The 14253-nt window shown below is 36.1% G+C and overlaps 1 protein-coding gene across 1 annotated transcript in view; it reads right to left on the reverse strand.

Moving 5' to 3' along the window:
• Positions 1-14253, reverse strand: part of Enpp1 (ectonucleotide pyrophosphatase/phosphodiesterase 1) — a 63000-nt gene that overhangs the window by 20007 nt on the left and 28740 nt on the right. The window contains exons 6-13 of the mRNA XM_090338111.1: positions 13522-13619; positions 10787-10866; positions 10547-10666; positions 8809-8918; positions 8507-8572; positions 8134-8206; positions 4848-4956; positions 2142-2273 (exon numbers count right to left, since the gene is read on the reverse strand). Coding sequence (XP_090194237.1) covers positions 2142-2273; positions 4848-4956; positions 8134-8206; positions 8507-8572; positions 8809-8918; positions 10547-10666; positions 10787-10866; positions 13522-13619 — 788 coding nt within the window. The remainder of the gene's footprint in view (positions 1-2141; positions 2274-4847; positions 4957-8133; positions 8207-8506; positions 8573-8808; positions 8919-10546; positions 10667-10786; positions 10867-13521; positions 13620-14253) is intronic.

A 14253-nucleotide genomic window follows, 5' to 3' on the forward strand; every position in this document is an offset into this window, starting at 1 on the left:
ACATAAAAATTAATAGCTGGCAATGTCCTATAATTAAAAGAATGATACAAAAATGTAGACTGTTAAGACTCAATCCTACATTTAAATACCAAATCAAATTACAAATAGCTCAATGCATATTAGGCATTAAAATGCATAGGATAGATCCTTAAGAGCTACCCTGAAACATACCTGATAAAATATTAATATTGAAGTATTAAATGAAAATTCAAGTTACAGAATATCTACTACTTCATTCATATGCATTCCCCAATCAACTTCTACTCATTTAAATATCCATTCCTCCACACATCCATCTCTGTTCATCAAAACACCCTTTTATCCAGCCAATATCTATGTACATATTCTTATAGCTCTGACACAACTCCAATGTATAAAAATAAAAACATATGAGTTTTAAGTACATGCAATGCAGTATGTTCTCACCTTAATAGTGGTGATTTCTAGAGAGGAGAACTGCAGTGTGAAGTAGGGAAACGTATTATGTTTTAGATATATTTCAAGTCAATAAGAATTTTGGCATTTCCAAGTATGAGAGGTACAGGGTGAGAAAAGAACAAGCTGAATTTCAATAGTAAGCTCACTGGCTCTATATAGTGCACTTTGTGCAACATGTCACGAACTTATCTTTACTTTCTAAATTTACTTTTAGTAAATTAAGGAAAATTATCTAGATGGAAGACAATTTATTTGGACACACACATCAATAAATTAATATATAGATTTAGCTTTAATTTGAGAAACTTGAAAGTCTAGCTGGGATAAAGGTAAGCAACCCCATCCCAAACACCTCTAGGGGATGTCATCACCTTATGGTTTTATAATAATCAGTGTAATAGTTCCTCCATAACTGTAGGGGATTTGTTCCAGGTCCCTCCATCGATACCAAAATCCTCAGATGTAGTTGTATTAAATGGTGTAATATTTATATGAAATCTATGCACATCCTTTGATAATACTTTAAATCATCTCTAGAATACTTATAAAGCCTAATGTGTAAATGTTACCTATGTACATGTACATAGCTATCATAAGCAGCTAGATATGACAAAAAGAAATTTGTACATGCTTAGTAAAGACAGTATTTTTTCCCTCCAGTTTTCTTTTAATCCATAGTGAAATGACTCCATAAATATGAAACTTCAGGATACGGGCAGCTAGTTTCTTAGTTTTTAAGTTAAAAAAAAAAAAACACTCTAAAACGTGTCAGCTGGGCTGAGAGTTTGGCATACTGGCAGAATGTTTGCCTAACATGCACTAAGCCCTGGGTTTGACTGATTCCTCAGTACCACATACATAGAAAAGGCCAGAAGTGATACTGTGGCTTAAGTGGTAGAGTGCTAGCTTTGAGAACCCCAAGGACAATTTACAGGTGCTGAGTTCAAACCCCAGGACTGGCAAAACAAACAAACAAATAACAACAAAAACATGTATCTGGGCAGCAGTGGCTCCCACCTGTAATCCTAGCTACTCAAGAAACTGAGATCTGAAGACTATGATTTGAAACAAGTCTGGGCAGCAAAGTCTGTGTGACTCTTTCTCTTATTACACAGAGCTGTGGCTTAAGTAGTAGAGCACTAACATTGAGCACAAAAGCTAAGGGACAATATCTAGGCCCAGAGTTAAGCCCCAGGACTAGCAAACACAAATAAACAAAAAGAAAATGTAGTCACATGTATGGCACCTATGACTTCCATTTGGAAGCTATTTTAAGGGAATGCTATTAATTATCTCCACTAGAATGACACATATAAATTTTTCTCTTAATTTTTTCCAATAAAAGCTTGACCCTAATACAAGTAAAACCTACTCTAAACTACATCAAGATATGCATATCAATCGGCTTAAACCATGAGTAGTCTATAGAATTCAGTCACGTACGCTGAGTGTGGAGGTACAGGCAGTCATATTTGGCTGCCAAGTGAGTTCAAGGTCAGATTGAGCTACAGAGTGAGTTCCAGGCCTATTTGAGCTACAGTGAAAACACCTGTCTTGAAAGAAATAAAAAATTTAATGTAGGAAAGAGCCATATTAGAGATTTAATCATGATACTTTGATCTCCCTTAGATTAGAAAGAAAATGACTTAGAGAAATTAAAATGAACATAACCACATCCAAAGTTATCATTGAGATATACTCACATGAATAGTATTTATCTGGGACATCAGAAGGTCTCAATCGAGCAGCAGGTCCATAGACAACTTTAATATTTTTAACATCTCCCAAATACTTATTCAAGTATACATACTTCTTACAACTGCCTTGTTCCATGCCTAGAGGAAGAAATCACAGTGCATGCTACAGCTTCAATAAAGAATTTAACATGTGAAGCAGAATATCTTTCATTCCCAAGATTTATTTAATTACATATGAGCTTAGCACTCAGATGCAATTGAACATGATATATAAGAGGCAGAATTTCAACTATACCCACCAATTTGCTACTCGTGGGTGTAGGGGGGTGGCTGGGACTTGAAACTGAGGGCCTGGGCACTGTCCTTTAGTTTTTTCACTCAAGAAGGGCACTCTACCACTTGATCCACACCTCTTCTTCCTGCTTCTGGGTGATTAACTTCACACCACTTTCCTATATGAACTCACTTCACTATAATTCTCAGATCTCAGCCTGATGAATAGCTAGAATGGCAAGGGTGAGTCACGGGATCAACTCTAACAATTAACTTTTAAATATTTTCTTCTCCCATCACCTAAATTACCTTCGTGTTTCTTCTTGATGATAAGACCCTGTCAGCAAAGAAGAATGTCTTATCACAGTTTTTTAAGCAGCTGTTTGCTCAAAATCAGTGGAGAGTCTGTGCCTCATTCTCACTACAGGATTGGAGATTTCTTTGCCCATAATACCTTCAGAATATCATTATTCCTGAAGCAAGCAGTGGCATTAAAAACAAAATCAAATAGGTAAAAAGAGATTGCTTCCAATTTTCTTATATAGGCATCACTTCTTTAAGTACTAAAGCTATTCATAATTGTGTCAACAAGATAGATTGTTTTATAAACTACTATAAAAATTAAAACTTAATCCCTAAATTTGTATTTATCATATTGAAGCAAATTAAAGGGGCACATAAGAATCTTCTCCAATTAAATCTAAAACTGAGTTAGCAAAACTTAATACAGAAGAATTGTTATAACCATTCAAACCCTGATATAAACTTTTCACCAATCAGAACACCAGGACATTATTGTTGACAGGTTGTCAGACTTCTGTGAGGATTGTGTCTTGTTTGTGTTGGATACTGACTTTTTGTCCTAAATACTTTTCATAAGAAATACTTAAAAATGTATGATCTACAAGAATCATACAAATCAGAGAAAGGCTGGATAAGTGGGACTGCATTAAACTGTAGAACTTCTGTATGGCAAAGGACATAGCTAGTAAATTAATAAGGAAGCCTACAGAATGAGAGATCTCCACCAACCGTACAATGGACAAAGGCCTCATATCTAAAATATATCAACAGCTCAAAAAATTAAATCACTCCAAAACTCATCTCCAAAGTAACAACCATCCCATTAAAAGATGGGCCAAAGACTTAAAAGAGTCTTCTCTGAAGAAGAAACAAAAATGACCTATAGACACATGAAGAAATGCTCAATCTCTCGTCATAAAAGAAATGCAAATCAAAACAACTCTAAGAATCCACCTCATTCCAGTTAGAATGGTCATTATCAAGAAAACTAATAACAACAGATGCTGGAGGGGATGTGGCCAGGAGGGATCACCACTACACTGTTGGTGGGAAGGCAAACTCATTCAACCACTCTGGAAAACAATATGGCAGTTCCTCAAAAGACTAAACATAGAGCTCCCCTATGAGCCAGCAATTCCACTACTTGGCATTTACCCAGTTGTCCGAAAACAAGGACATACTAAATCCACCAGCACAACAATGTTCATTGCAGCACTATTTACCATAGCAAAGATATGGAACCAACCCAGATGTCCCTTAGTTGATGAGTGGATCAACAAGATGTGGTATTTGTACACAATGGAAATCTACATGGCTGTCAGAAAGAATGACATTGCCCCATTTGTTAGGAAATGGAAAGACTTAGAAAAAATCATATTAGGTAAAGTAAGCCAGACTCAAAGGAACATAGGCTCAATGGCTTCCCTCATTGGTCATAATCAGTAGAAACCTTGGGCTCTCCTAGCAGAGACTTGCAATAGAGCAAAACCTAGATACATAAGGCCATACAGTATGACTCTAAATGAAAGGACCTCTAGGATATAGAAACAAAAACCATATAATGAGTGATTGTTGTCCTTAATGTACTATGTTATCTCTCATCTCTTTTGCTGTCCCTTGGTTATCTCATATTGTTACAGTATCTCACTTTGTTATCTGATATATTGGATATATTTGTATTTTGTTATTTGAAATTGGATAGGGAAGAGGGGAAAACAAGATGAGGGTTGGGGGGGAGGGAAATGGGGACTAAGACATGAGAAAGGGTATCAATGTATGTGAATTAATGCACCTTCTATCTGGCAAATATAATGTAACCCTTCTATTAATTACAATAAAATATATGAAAAAATGTATGGTCTATTTAGGGGAAATCGTAAATCAAAAATCAAGTAAACCGATAGGGAAGGGGGAAAACAAGATGAGGGGCGGGGGTGGGAGGAGGGAAATGGGGACCAAGACATGAGAAAGGGTATCAATGTATGTGAAGTAATGTACCTTCTATCTGGTGAATATAATGTAACTCTTCTATTAATTACAATAAAAAATATGGAAAAAAGAAAGAGAAAAAAAATCAAGTAAACCTTTTGTGATATGATTTGACCAGAAGAGGAAAGTGATATAAATTCAAATTACCATGATCTGAAAGAAGGATGAGGTTCAAGCACTTGTCCAAGTTCAGCTCTTTCAGACCATCCATCAGCATTCCCACCATGCTGTCAACCCTCTGCAAGGCTTTGATGACCTGGAAGAGAAATCAGTCTTACATGACACATTCCATAATAACAGCTAATGTTATACAAAGTTAGAAAAAAAGTAAATGTTTAGAGGATAAAGTAGTTCCCATTAGGTCAAGACCATCAAGATCAAAGACATGATAAAACAGTAAAAAAAAATTCTAATCATTTGCAATGCAAGGGTCCAAATTCCCTATTTCTCAACCACAAATTGAAGAAGAAATATTAGCTCATCTGATTAGCTTTCTAGCTCCAGTTATACTAAACTCAAGTCAAAATAATACCAGCTCTATTAGCGTTTAGCCATAAACCAATGTTTTATTAGTTACCACTCTATATTTTGCAACCAATTTGATCTTGAACTTTCTGATCATTTAAACATGTTCCTGTAAGCACATTTTCTAATTTTCCAAAATGTCAATGTTCATGAAATGCTTCTTACAGTCCATGAGATTAATTTTTTAACTTAGAAAACTCAAGAATAGAATTGTCAGTTGTATAAATGAGTGGTTTCTTTGGCCTTCCATTTTCCATGCAAAAACACAGGTCCTGAAATCCACATAGGAAAAATATTTCAAGGAATCTCATAACAAGGAGAATCTTACATGGTCCAAGTTTTAGCAATGTATTCACCCAGCTCAGAAAGCAGTATGGGTTTTTAATCTTTACCTTGCATTTCCTACAATGGGAACAGGAAATGTTATTTGCTTTCTCATTTCTCCCTACTCTATCCTGTTATACTAAAATGTTTATTTTAGTATAAACATTTCCATCTTTTGAGACTCCTTTTGGGGAGGTATCCTGACATGCTTTTCATCAGTGGATCTCAATGAAACTGAGAAAACGAAGAGACTTCTCAGCCATCCTCTGATGATAAGATAAAGTGGGATTTGGGGTGTTAAGAAATATCAGAGTTTAACAGCATTTGCAAGTTAAGGACTGCAATTGGAGAACCAATAGTTCAAGTCTGAATGAAGACATGTCTGGAAAGTAGGCATTTTAGAAAATCACTAGTGAATCATTAAAGACCAGCACCAATTTTTAACACTAATGTAACCTGATAAACAATTACAAAATGACATCTGAAGAATTTGTTTTTGTAAATTGCTTCTTTAGCCAAAGTGACCTAGATATGAATGTAGGTGTCACTGACTAAAGGAAACAAATAGAAAAAAAATCACCCTGTCTGCCTGGTTGCTCAACTAAACAAAATGCCTTTCATATATCAACTTGGAGAAAGCTAAGTTGTTAGGCACACTTTTTTTCTTACCCTGCTCTATTCAAGTAGTGGATCCAGAGCAGACCCAAGGTTAGAAAAACCAAGGGAAACGAGATTATCCAGATGTGAGGAAAATGAACATGTTCTTTTCTCTCTTCCTTTCTCTATCACTGCTTCAATAAGCATTTAAAGTCAAGTAGACTAAACAGGGCTACTGAAACAAACAAACAAAAAAGACTCACAATGGCTATGCTATGCCAGGCCAGACTGTAGTCTGGACTCTGTGGTAAAGAATCCTTGAGACTCTGTGATAAAGAATCCTTGAGGCTATCCAATCTGATCGACCTGGCAGCAGAATTAATGTGAATTTGAAGGTGGGGGTGGGAGTGCCTTTAAGAAAGTTTGTGTTTGTGGTCTCTTAAACCTAAGAGTCACTGGAAGAAAAATATAACTAGATCGGGGATTCTGACACTACCTATTTCCCTTTTTATCATAACCAACGGTATTTACAGAGCCCGGTTTTTTATTTCTTTTCTTAATTCACAGATACAATACACATGGAAAAGAAAGTCAACTTAGGAGTAAAGGGAAAGAAGCTTAAGTCATTTTCTGCTCTACTATTTCTTGTGCATCAAGATATAAAAATTATCAATAGTCATGTGAACTCTAAAATCAGCAAATTTGTTTTAAAGCACTGTGCAATCAACAAACCTAGCCAAGAACTGGCTAAGTTCCAGAGGATAGCAGGTCAAATGAGATGTTGCATTATGATCTGATCAATAAACTAGTTTCCTAACTTTTTAATCTTTTTTTTTTCCTTAGCATTAGAGAATACTAGGTGAGCCCCAGTGGCTTGGGCCTGTAATTCTTGCTACTCAAAACACCGAGAGCTAAGGACCTCGGTTCAAAGCCAGCAGAAGCAGGTAAACCTATAAGATTTTTATCTCCAATTAACCACCAAAAAGCTGGAAGTAGAGCTGTGGCTCAAGTGGCAGAGTGCTCAATTTGAGCAGAAAAAAGTAGGAAAAGAGTAGGGAGTTCTCAATTCAAGCTCCAAGACTGACACACACAAAATTAAATCCTTATTTTCATACTTTTTATTAAAAGTCACCTATCCTTTGAAGTCCCTGAAGCAGGATCACTGACAACCAAAGCTCTATTTCTTCCAAAGAAATTTGAAATCTTAACTATTTACAAGACTCTCTCAAGAACAGTCAATAGTGTAGGAGGCCCCAAACGAAGATATAGAATGAATAAAGGAATTTAAATTTTAAAAATTACAGAGGTTCATTCACCAGTTCATCTAACACGAACATCTAACATTAACAAGAAAATGTAAGACAAAGAATTCTCTCAACACTTATTGTATTCAAAGTTCATTCTTTGTGCCAGTACACAATAATTCACTCTTTCTAGAATATATATATAATTGCCTCTGCAAAAATGCTCTAGATAGCTGGGTGCTATGGCTCATGCCTGTAATCCTAGCTACTCAGGAGGCTGAGATATGAGGATCACGGTTCAAAGCCAGCCCAGGCACTAAATTCGGTGAGACTCTTATCTCCAATTAACCACTAAAAAATGGGAACTGGCGCGGTGGCTCCAAGGGTAGGGCTGTAGACTTGAGCTGAAGAGCGCAGGGACAGTGCCCAGGCTAAAGTAGAGTAGTAGCCTTAAGCTGAAGAGCTCAGAGACATCACCCAGGCCCAGAGTTCAAGTCCCACAAACAACAAAAAAGAAATGCTCTAGAAGTCTGGTTCAAAGCAAGGTTTAGTTAGAAAATACTGGGTCTAATAAAGTAATTATGGATTTTTTAAAATATGTACTTACTGGGGGGAGGAAAATGGGGACCAAGACATGAGAAAGGGTATCAATGTTTGTGAAGTAATGCACCTTCTATCTGGTGAATATAATGTAACCCTTCTATTAATTACAATAAAAAATATATGGGAAAAAATGTACTTACTTCACTGCTGACGGGTCCATATGAATGACCTGAAGAATCTGGTTCTTCTAAATACAGAGTGTAAAAGTGTGGTCTAAATCAAACAGTATCAAAATGTAATATTTTACGAACACATTGAAAAACAAAAAGGAAAGAATAATTTAATAACGGATAGTTTTAACAAGTTCTTTATTACTGTGGCAACGTTTCTAAACTTGCTAAGAAATAATTCACAGGTCTGGCATTCTTTAAAATGAAACTGTAACAGTTCACAAGTGAGTTTGGATAAAATTTAACAGACAGCAAAGTGCTAGTTAATTCTACTTTTATTATTAAGTATACAATTTTTAAAAGCCAAGAGAGTATTGATAATAGAAATTAATCATCTACATACCTTTCATCTCTAGGAAGTTGTAACCATTTCAGAACAGCTAAAATTCTTTCTTCAAATGGAACTGAACTAAAATTTAGAATAAACAAGATGAAAGGAATCAGTGCTGATTGTATGGATTTTAAATATAATTGTTATTCTTATTGAAAGTAACATACTATGATATAGTCTTTTGAGAAAGTTTTCTTATTACATTTCAGTCAATAGGTATATTAAAGCTCCAGACTCAATGAAGACAAGAGAATGAGGGAAATTCAGCTGTCCTGTATTACAAGTTACTAAAAAAAAAGCTGATCTGCACCTACCCATTATATACTTTATAGATGTCTGGAAGAATTCCATCAATTTTCACATCTGATCCTGGCCAAAAAAATGTTCCAGATTTGAGGTTTTGATACTTAGTTGTAAGCCAAATCTGGAGGAGACAAGCAAGGGCAGTTAGGAAAGTATGTATGCATTCACAGCTTAGCAACACCAATTCCTTGTTCAAAGCATTGAAGTAGGGCTCAAGTCACTTAGTTCTAGCAGTGAGACCACAATCATCACATAATACACAAACAGCAAACTAAAAAGAAAAATATTGATAAAAATCAGCTGTCAACTTATGAAACTTTTGCATTTAGAAACTAATCACTATTTCATATGTTTCTCTCAAAAGCAGAAGAACCCACAGGTATTTTTGTCTTTAATTGGACACTTTGTAACATTTACCGAGCACATATTACATCCAGTCATAGGTGTGAATGGTATTCCTATAAGCATTCTACATTATTAACATGGATACTTTTCATAACAACCCTACAGAGTAGTGAAGTAATTATCTATACTGTAGATGAAAAAACTGAAAGACTTAATGACTTGTAAGACCTAAAACTTGAATTTACAAGCTACAAAGTAAACATTTTACCCCTCTTCCTTCTAAGAGGAATTACTGAGATTATCCAAATGTACCTTATGTAATTATTATAACTTTAAAAAGAAAATAGAATATTACCAAATTATAATTTTAAAAAATTCTACATTAGCACATATATAAATGAAAGACAAGGCTTACTTCTTTCAAAAACAAAGTAGTTCTGTGTGGATCTATGCTCTGATAATAGCTGTGTATATTTATGACGAAGTATAGTATTTCGATACATGTTTACAAAGGAAGTAAGCAAATTAGGGTAGTTCGCATTTTTTTCTGCCAGTCCTGGGGCATGGACTCATGACATGGGCATTGTCCTTGGGCTTTCTCAAAGCCAGCAGACAACCACTTGAGTCACAGCACCACTTCTAGCTTTTTTTCTGTGTATGTGGTAGGTACCCAGGAATCAAACCCAGGACTTCATGCATGCTAGGGTAAGCACTGTACCACTAGGCCACACTCCCACACATGTAGTTTATATTTCTATTTTATTATTTTATATTAACAAAAATGTTTTAAATATTTAAGAAAATGAAAATTTAATCTTCTGATTTACTCAATACATGTTATGTAAGTATAGCAAATTAGCACACTATACCCCATAAATTTGAGAAAATAATTTTTAAAACTATTACCACAAACTACTACTGTAAGAAAAACCAAGCAAATAAATAATTTGTCACAACCCCAGTCTCTGAAGTAAATTACACTAAATTGACATAATCGTATTAATTGCATTTAGGATGGCCAGTCTTTATCTCCATTTACAAGAGTGTGGCCACAAACACAGTAAGGATTGAAACAGATGAGAAGAACGAAATGTTTGCATGTATAAACCAGTACTGGGACTGGAATTCAGGACTTCATGCACTCCCTTGGCCTTTTTAGCTCAAGGCTGGTACTCACTTACTTGAGTCACACCTCCTTTGTGGCTTTTTGCAGGTTAATTGTAGAGTGTCATATAGACTTTCCTATATAGGCTGACTAGGGAACACAATCTTTAGACCTCAGCCTCCTAATTAGCTAGAATTACAGGCATGTGCTACCCGCACCTGGCTAATAAAATTATTTCAGTATTGAGTAACTTAAAGAAATAAGTAAAACAAAAACAAACAACAAACAAACAAACTTACAGGCTGTCCTTTGTACCACTCAGGATTGAATTTCTCTACACTCTTAAGTGAGAAGGATGCATTCATTTTGGGATCATACATTTTATTGTCAATTATGCCATGGGATTCTGGATAAAGACCCTAAGAGAGAATGGAGATTGTATGACATATCGTATTTTTTCTGATCATTCCCTTGACGGATGGTTTAATTACATATGGTTTTGCATGCGGACATGTATAGAGTGAAAAGGCCGAGCTTACTGTGACGATGCTGTAGTGATTGGGAAAGGTTTTCGTGGGATATACAGGTCTCATATTTCTTGTGTAGGTTCCACAGGTTTCTAAAGGGAAAATAAAACCCATCATTAAAAAAAAAAATTAAACACGTAAAATAATCTGCTCACCACATTTAGACATAAAATAACTACCCCTGGAGTGATTTAAAGCCTCATAACAATTCAGGATGAATTATAAAGCAATGCTATAAATCCAATATTAAATATTAAACCTAAGAATTACTTTTTTCTCTCATTCAGAAAAAGAAACGACAAACCAAAATAACTACCCAATTCCAAAACCACCCAGAGTTCAGGAGTTCAGGATGGACCGGAAGAACAATGTGGGGTTCGGGGGATGCTGAATACCACTTACTGGTCAAATACTTTAATTATACAATGTAGATAATAAAAAGTAGCTACCACAGCAACTATGTCTACAAATTTAAACCAAAAATGAAACAATCGCTGGTGGACAGCGCCTCCAGCCCTGGATTCCATACAAGCCACCCCTGGGTAAGCTAACTGCTTTTAAAACGAAAGGTATCTTTGGACTTGCAGTCAGATGCTTGTGACAGATTTTCTACTGGGTTAACCTCTGGCTGGCTCTTCTGTTGAGGAAAAATTTCTCATTCATGATATCTGTATTTCAGTACTGTATTGCTGCCTATACAGCTGAGAAAATTGTAACTAGGCCAGGAGTTTGGCCTAGTGGTAGAGTGCTTGCCTAGCATACACGGAGACCTAGGTTCAATTCCTGAGTACCATATACATAGGAAAAATAAAAACAGAAGTAGTGCTGTGGCTCAAGTGATAGAGCACTAACCTTGAGAAAGCCCAGGGATAGTGCTCAGGCCCTGAATTCAAGGCACAGGACTAGCAAAAAAGTTGTAAATAGTAAGTATCCAGTGTTTCAGTACTGAGTTGTTCAAAACTGTTCTGAGATCAGCCTGCATCTGTCCCACTAATTTCCTGATGGTTTGGAGTTCTAGACTATATCTCCCACATACACAGTTCTAGGATTGAGGCTAACTGCACACTTCCCATCCAGACACCTTCAACTGACTTCATTTTGAACCCAGGATGCATGTTTGTTGCCATGGAGACCATCTCTTCTCAGCACAGTTACAAAAGACTGGCACAAGGCCATCAAAGCCCCAAGGGCCTACTGGTGAGAACAAACCTTTCTCCATGCCAGGCTCCTTCTATGTCCAATCATTATTTATTAAAAAAAAACTACCAATATTCAATCCTAGGAAATAATATTCTACAACTCCACTAGATCATTAAAGTAATTATATTCATTTCTTCCCATTTCAATCCACTAGTACACAGTAACTACTTAAACACTGAGTACTGATAATTAGTAACATTCTATAGATAATATCCATATATGATTTTTTTCCTCCTTAAATAATGATGATAGAACTGATACCATATTGGTGGCTAATTTATGTGATTTTAAACATTGGTGTCCATTTTTAAAAACATCCTATTTCATCTGTAATGTGAAACATCTTATTTCATGACTCATATTTTTTGCTATGTGACTTAAAACCTTGACATCAGTTTTAAGAAATCATACTATTCATTAGTAATGTCCTAGATCGTTCAATTAAGAATTTGATGATGATAAAGAAACTAAAAGGAGGGGCCAGAAGCATGGCCTAGCGGTAGAGTGCTTGCCTAGCAGGAAAGAAGCCCTGGGTTCAATTCCTCAGTACCACACAGCACACAAAAAAAAAAAAAAAAAAAAGAAAAGGAAACTGAAAGGATACTTAAAAAGAAAAGGAAACTGAAAGGATACTTATTCAGTGCCAACTGATAATGTAACCAGTAGCACTATTAGTCTGTACATGTATCATCATATTAAGTTCAGAAAATCACAGATTTTGAAATTCTGTGTTTGTTTGGTTTTTTCTTTTGTAAAAGAATCCAATTTCTTAGGCCAGCCAAATCAAAGTTCAGCAAAATAAAACACCAGAAAACAGGTACTTGAAAGGGGTGGGATCAGGGGTAAGGGGTGAACAAATGAAGAAAAGAGAGGGGTGAATGCAGTTAAAAATCCAGTGTAGTGGCTGGGAGTTTGGCCTAGTGGTAGAGTGCTTGCCTAGCATACACGAAGGCCCAGGTTCGGTTCCTCGGTACCACATACATAGAAAAAAGCAGGAAGTGGTGCTATGGCTCAAGTGGTAGAACAACTCTAGCCTTGAGAAAGCTCAAGGATAGTGCTCAGGCCCTGAGTTCAAACCCCTGGACTGACAAAAAAAAAAAAAAGAATCCAGTGTATATTTTGAAGTAAGGGGTAGGTAGGGGAAAGATGTGAGAATGCTGAAAGGGGTGACACCTGATCAAGATATTTTGTATTCATAAACTGCTTTGTTAAGTGACAATGCCTTTGTACAAGTACTTAAGAGATAATTTTTTTTAAAAGAAATTCCCCCCCCAAAAAAAGAATCCAAACCTCTAAGAAAAATAAACATGTAAAAACGCTCAAGGACTGAAAAATCCTAACACAATTTCATCTTAAATGATTTAAAAGGCAACTTTTGATTAATCATACCACCAAAGGCCTAGAGCCTTCTTATCAGAATCAAACCCTGAGCACTGGAAACATTTGGTAAAACAGGTTTTGCCAGTAATTTTCCAAAAACACACTGCCTCTCTAGACTATCTCACCAAAATCCTGAACCCTACACAGTCAGCTCTGAAGTGACTTACTCAGTTTGCTAATAACAGGAAGTAGTCCACCCCAAGTGTGTAAATATTCTGCCCTGAATCCATCCAAGGAAAATAAGAGCATAGGAGGTGAATCAAACCTGGGTAATGAAAAAGGCAAAAAAAAAAAAGAAATATTAAAAGAGGCCAAAAGAGGACTCAGCATGGCACAGGGCCAGGATAGTATTCCCTGAGCTCTGTACACCAATCTTAAATAAACTGACAAGGTAGCAAGGGCATTCACAAAGGATCTTTCACATCCATTTATAACTATACATATGTTTTACAACTGTATAAACACAGTATTTTGGGGTTTGTGGGGGTTGTTTTTAGTTTTGTTTTTTTTTTGCCAGTCCCAGGACTTTAACTGAAGGTCTGAGCTCTGTCCTTGGGCTTTCTCAAGGCTAGAGCTCTACCACTTGAGTCACAACACCACTTCTGGCTTTTTCTATGTAAGTGGTACTGAAGAATCAAACCCAGGTCTTGCATGCTAGGCAAGCACTCTACCACTAGGGCCAAACTCCGGGCCTTAACAGTAGTTTCGGAGCATTCATAATATCGAGTCACCACAAAGAAAACTTCATTCACAGTTCCTGCCATTTTTAAAGCTATACCAACTGCTATTAAAGTATGATAGGAAGCTAATAATTTGCTGGAAAATCAGTAGTGTAGCCCAAATTACATTATGGTTTCTATTGTGTGCTTTTCTGAACAACCATTTTCTGATATTATCTT

This window comes from Megascapheus bottae, chromosome 8, assembly GCF_031878675.1.
Source record: "Megascapheus bottae isolate mThoBot1 chromosome 8, mThoBot2.hap1, whole genome shotgun sequence".
Classification (NCBI taxonomy): Eukaryota; Metazoa; Chordata; class Mammalia; order Rodentia; family Geomyidae; genus Megascapheus; species Megascapheus bottae.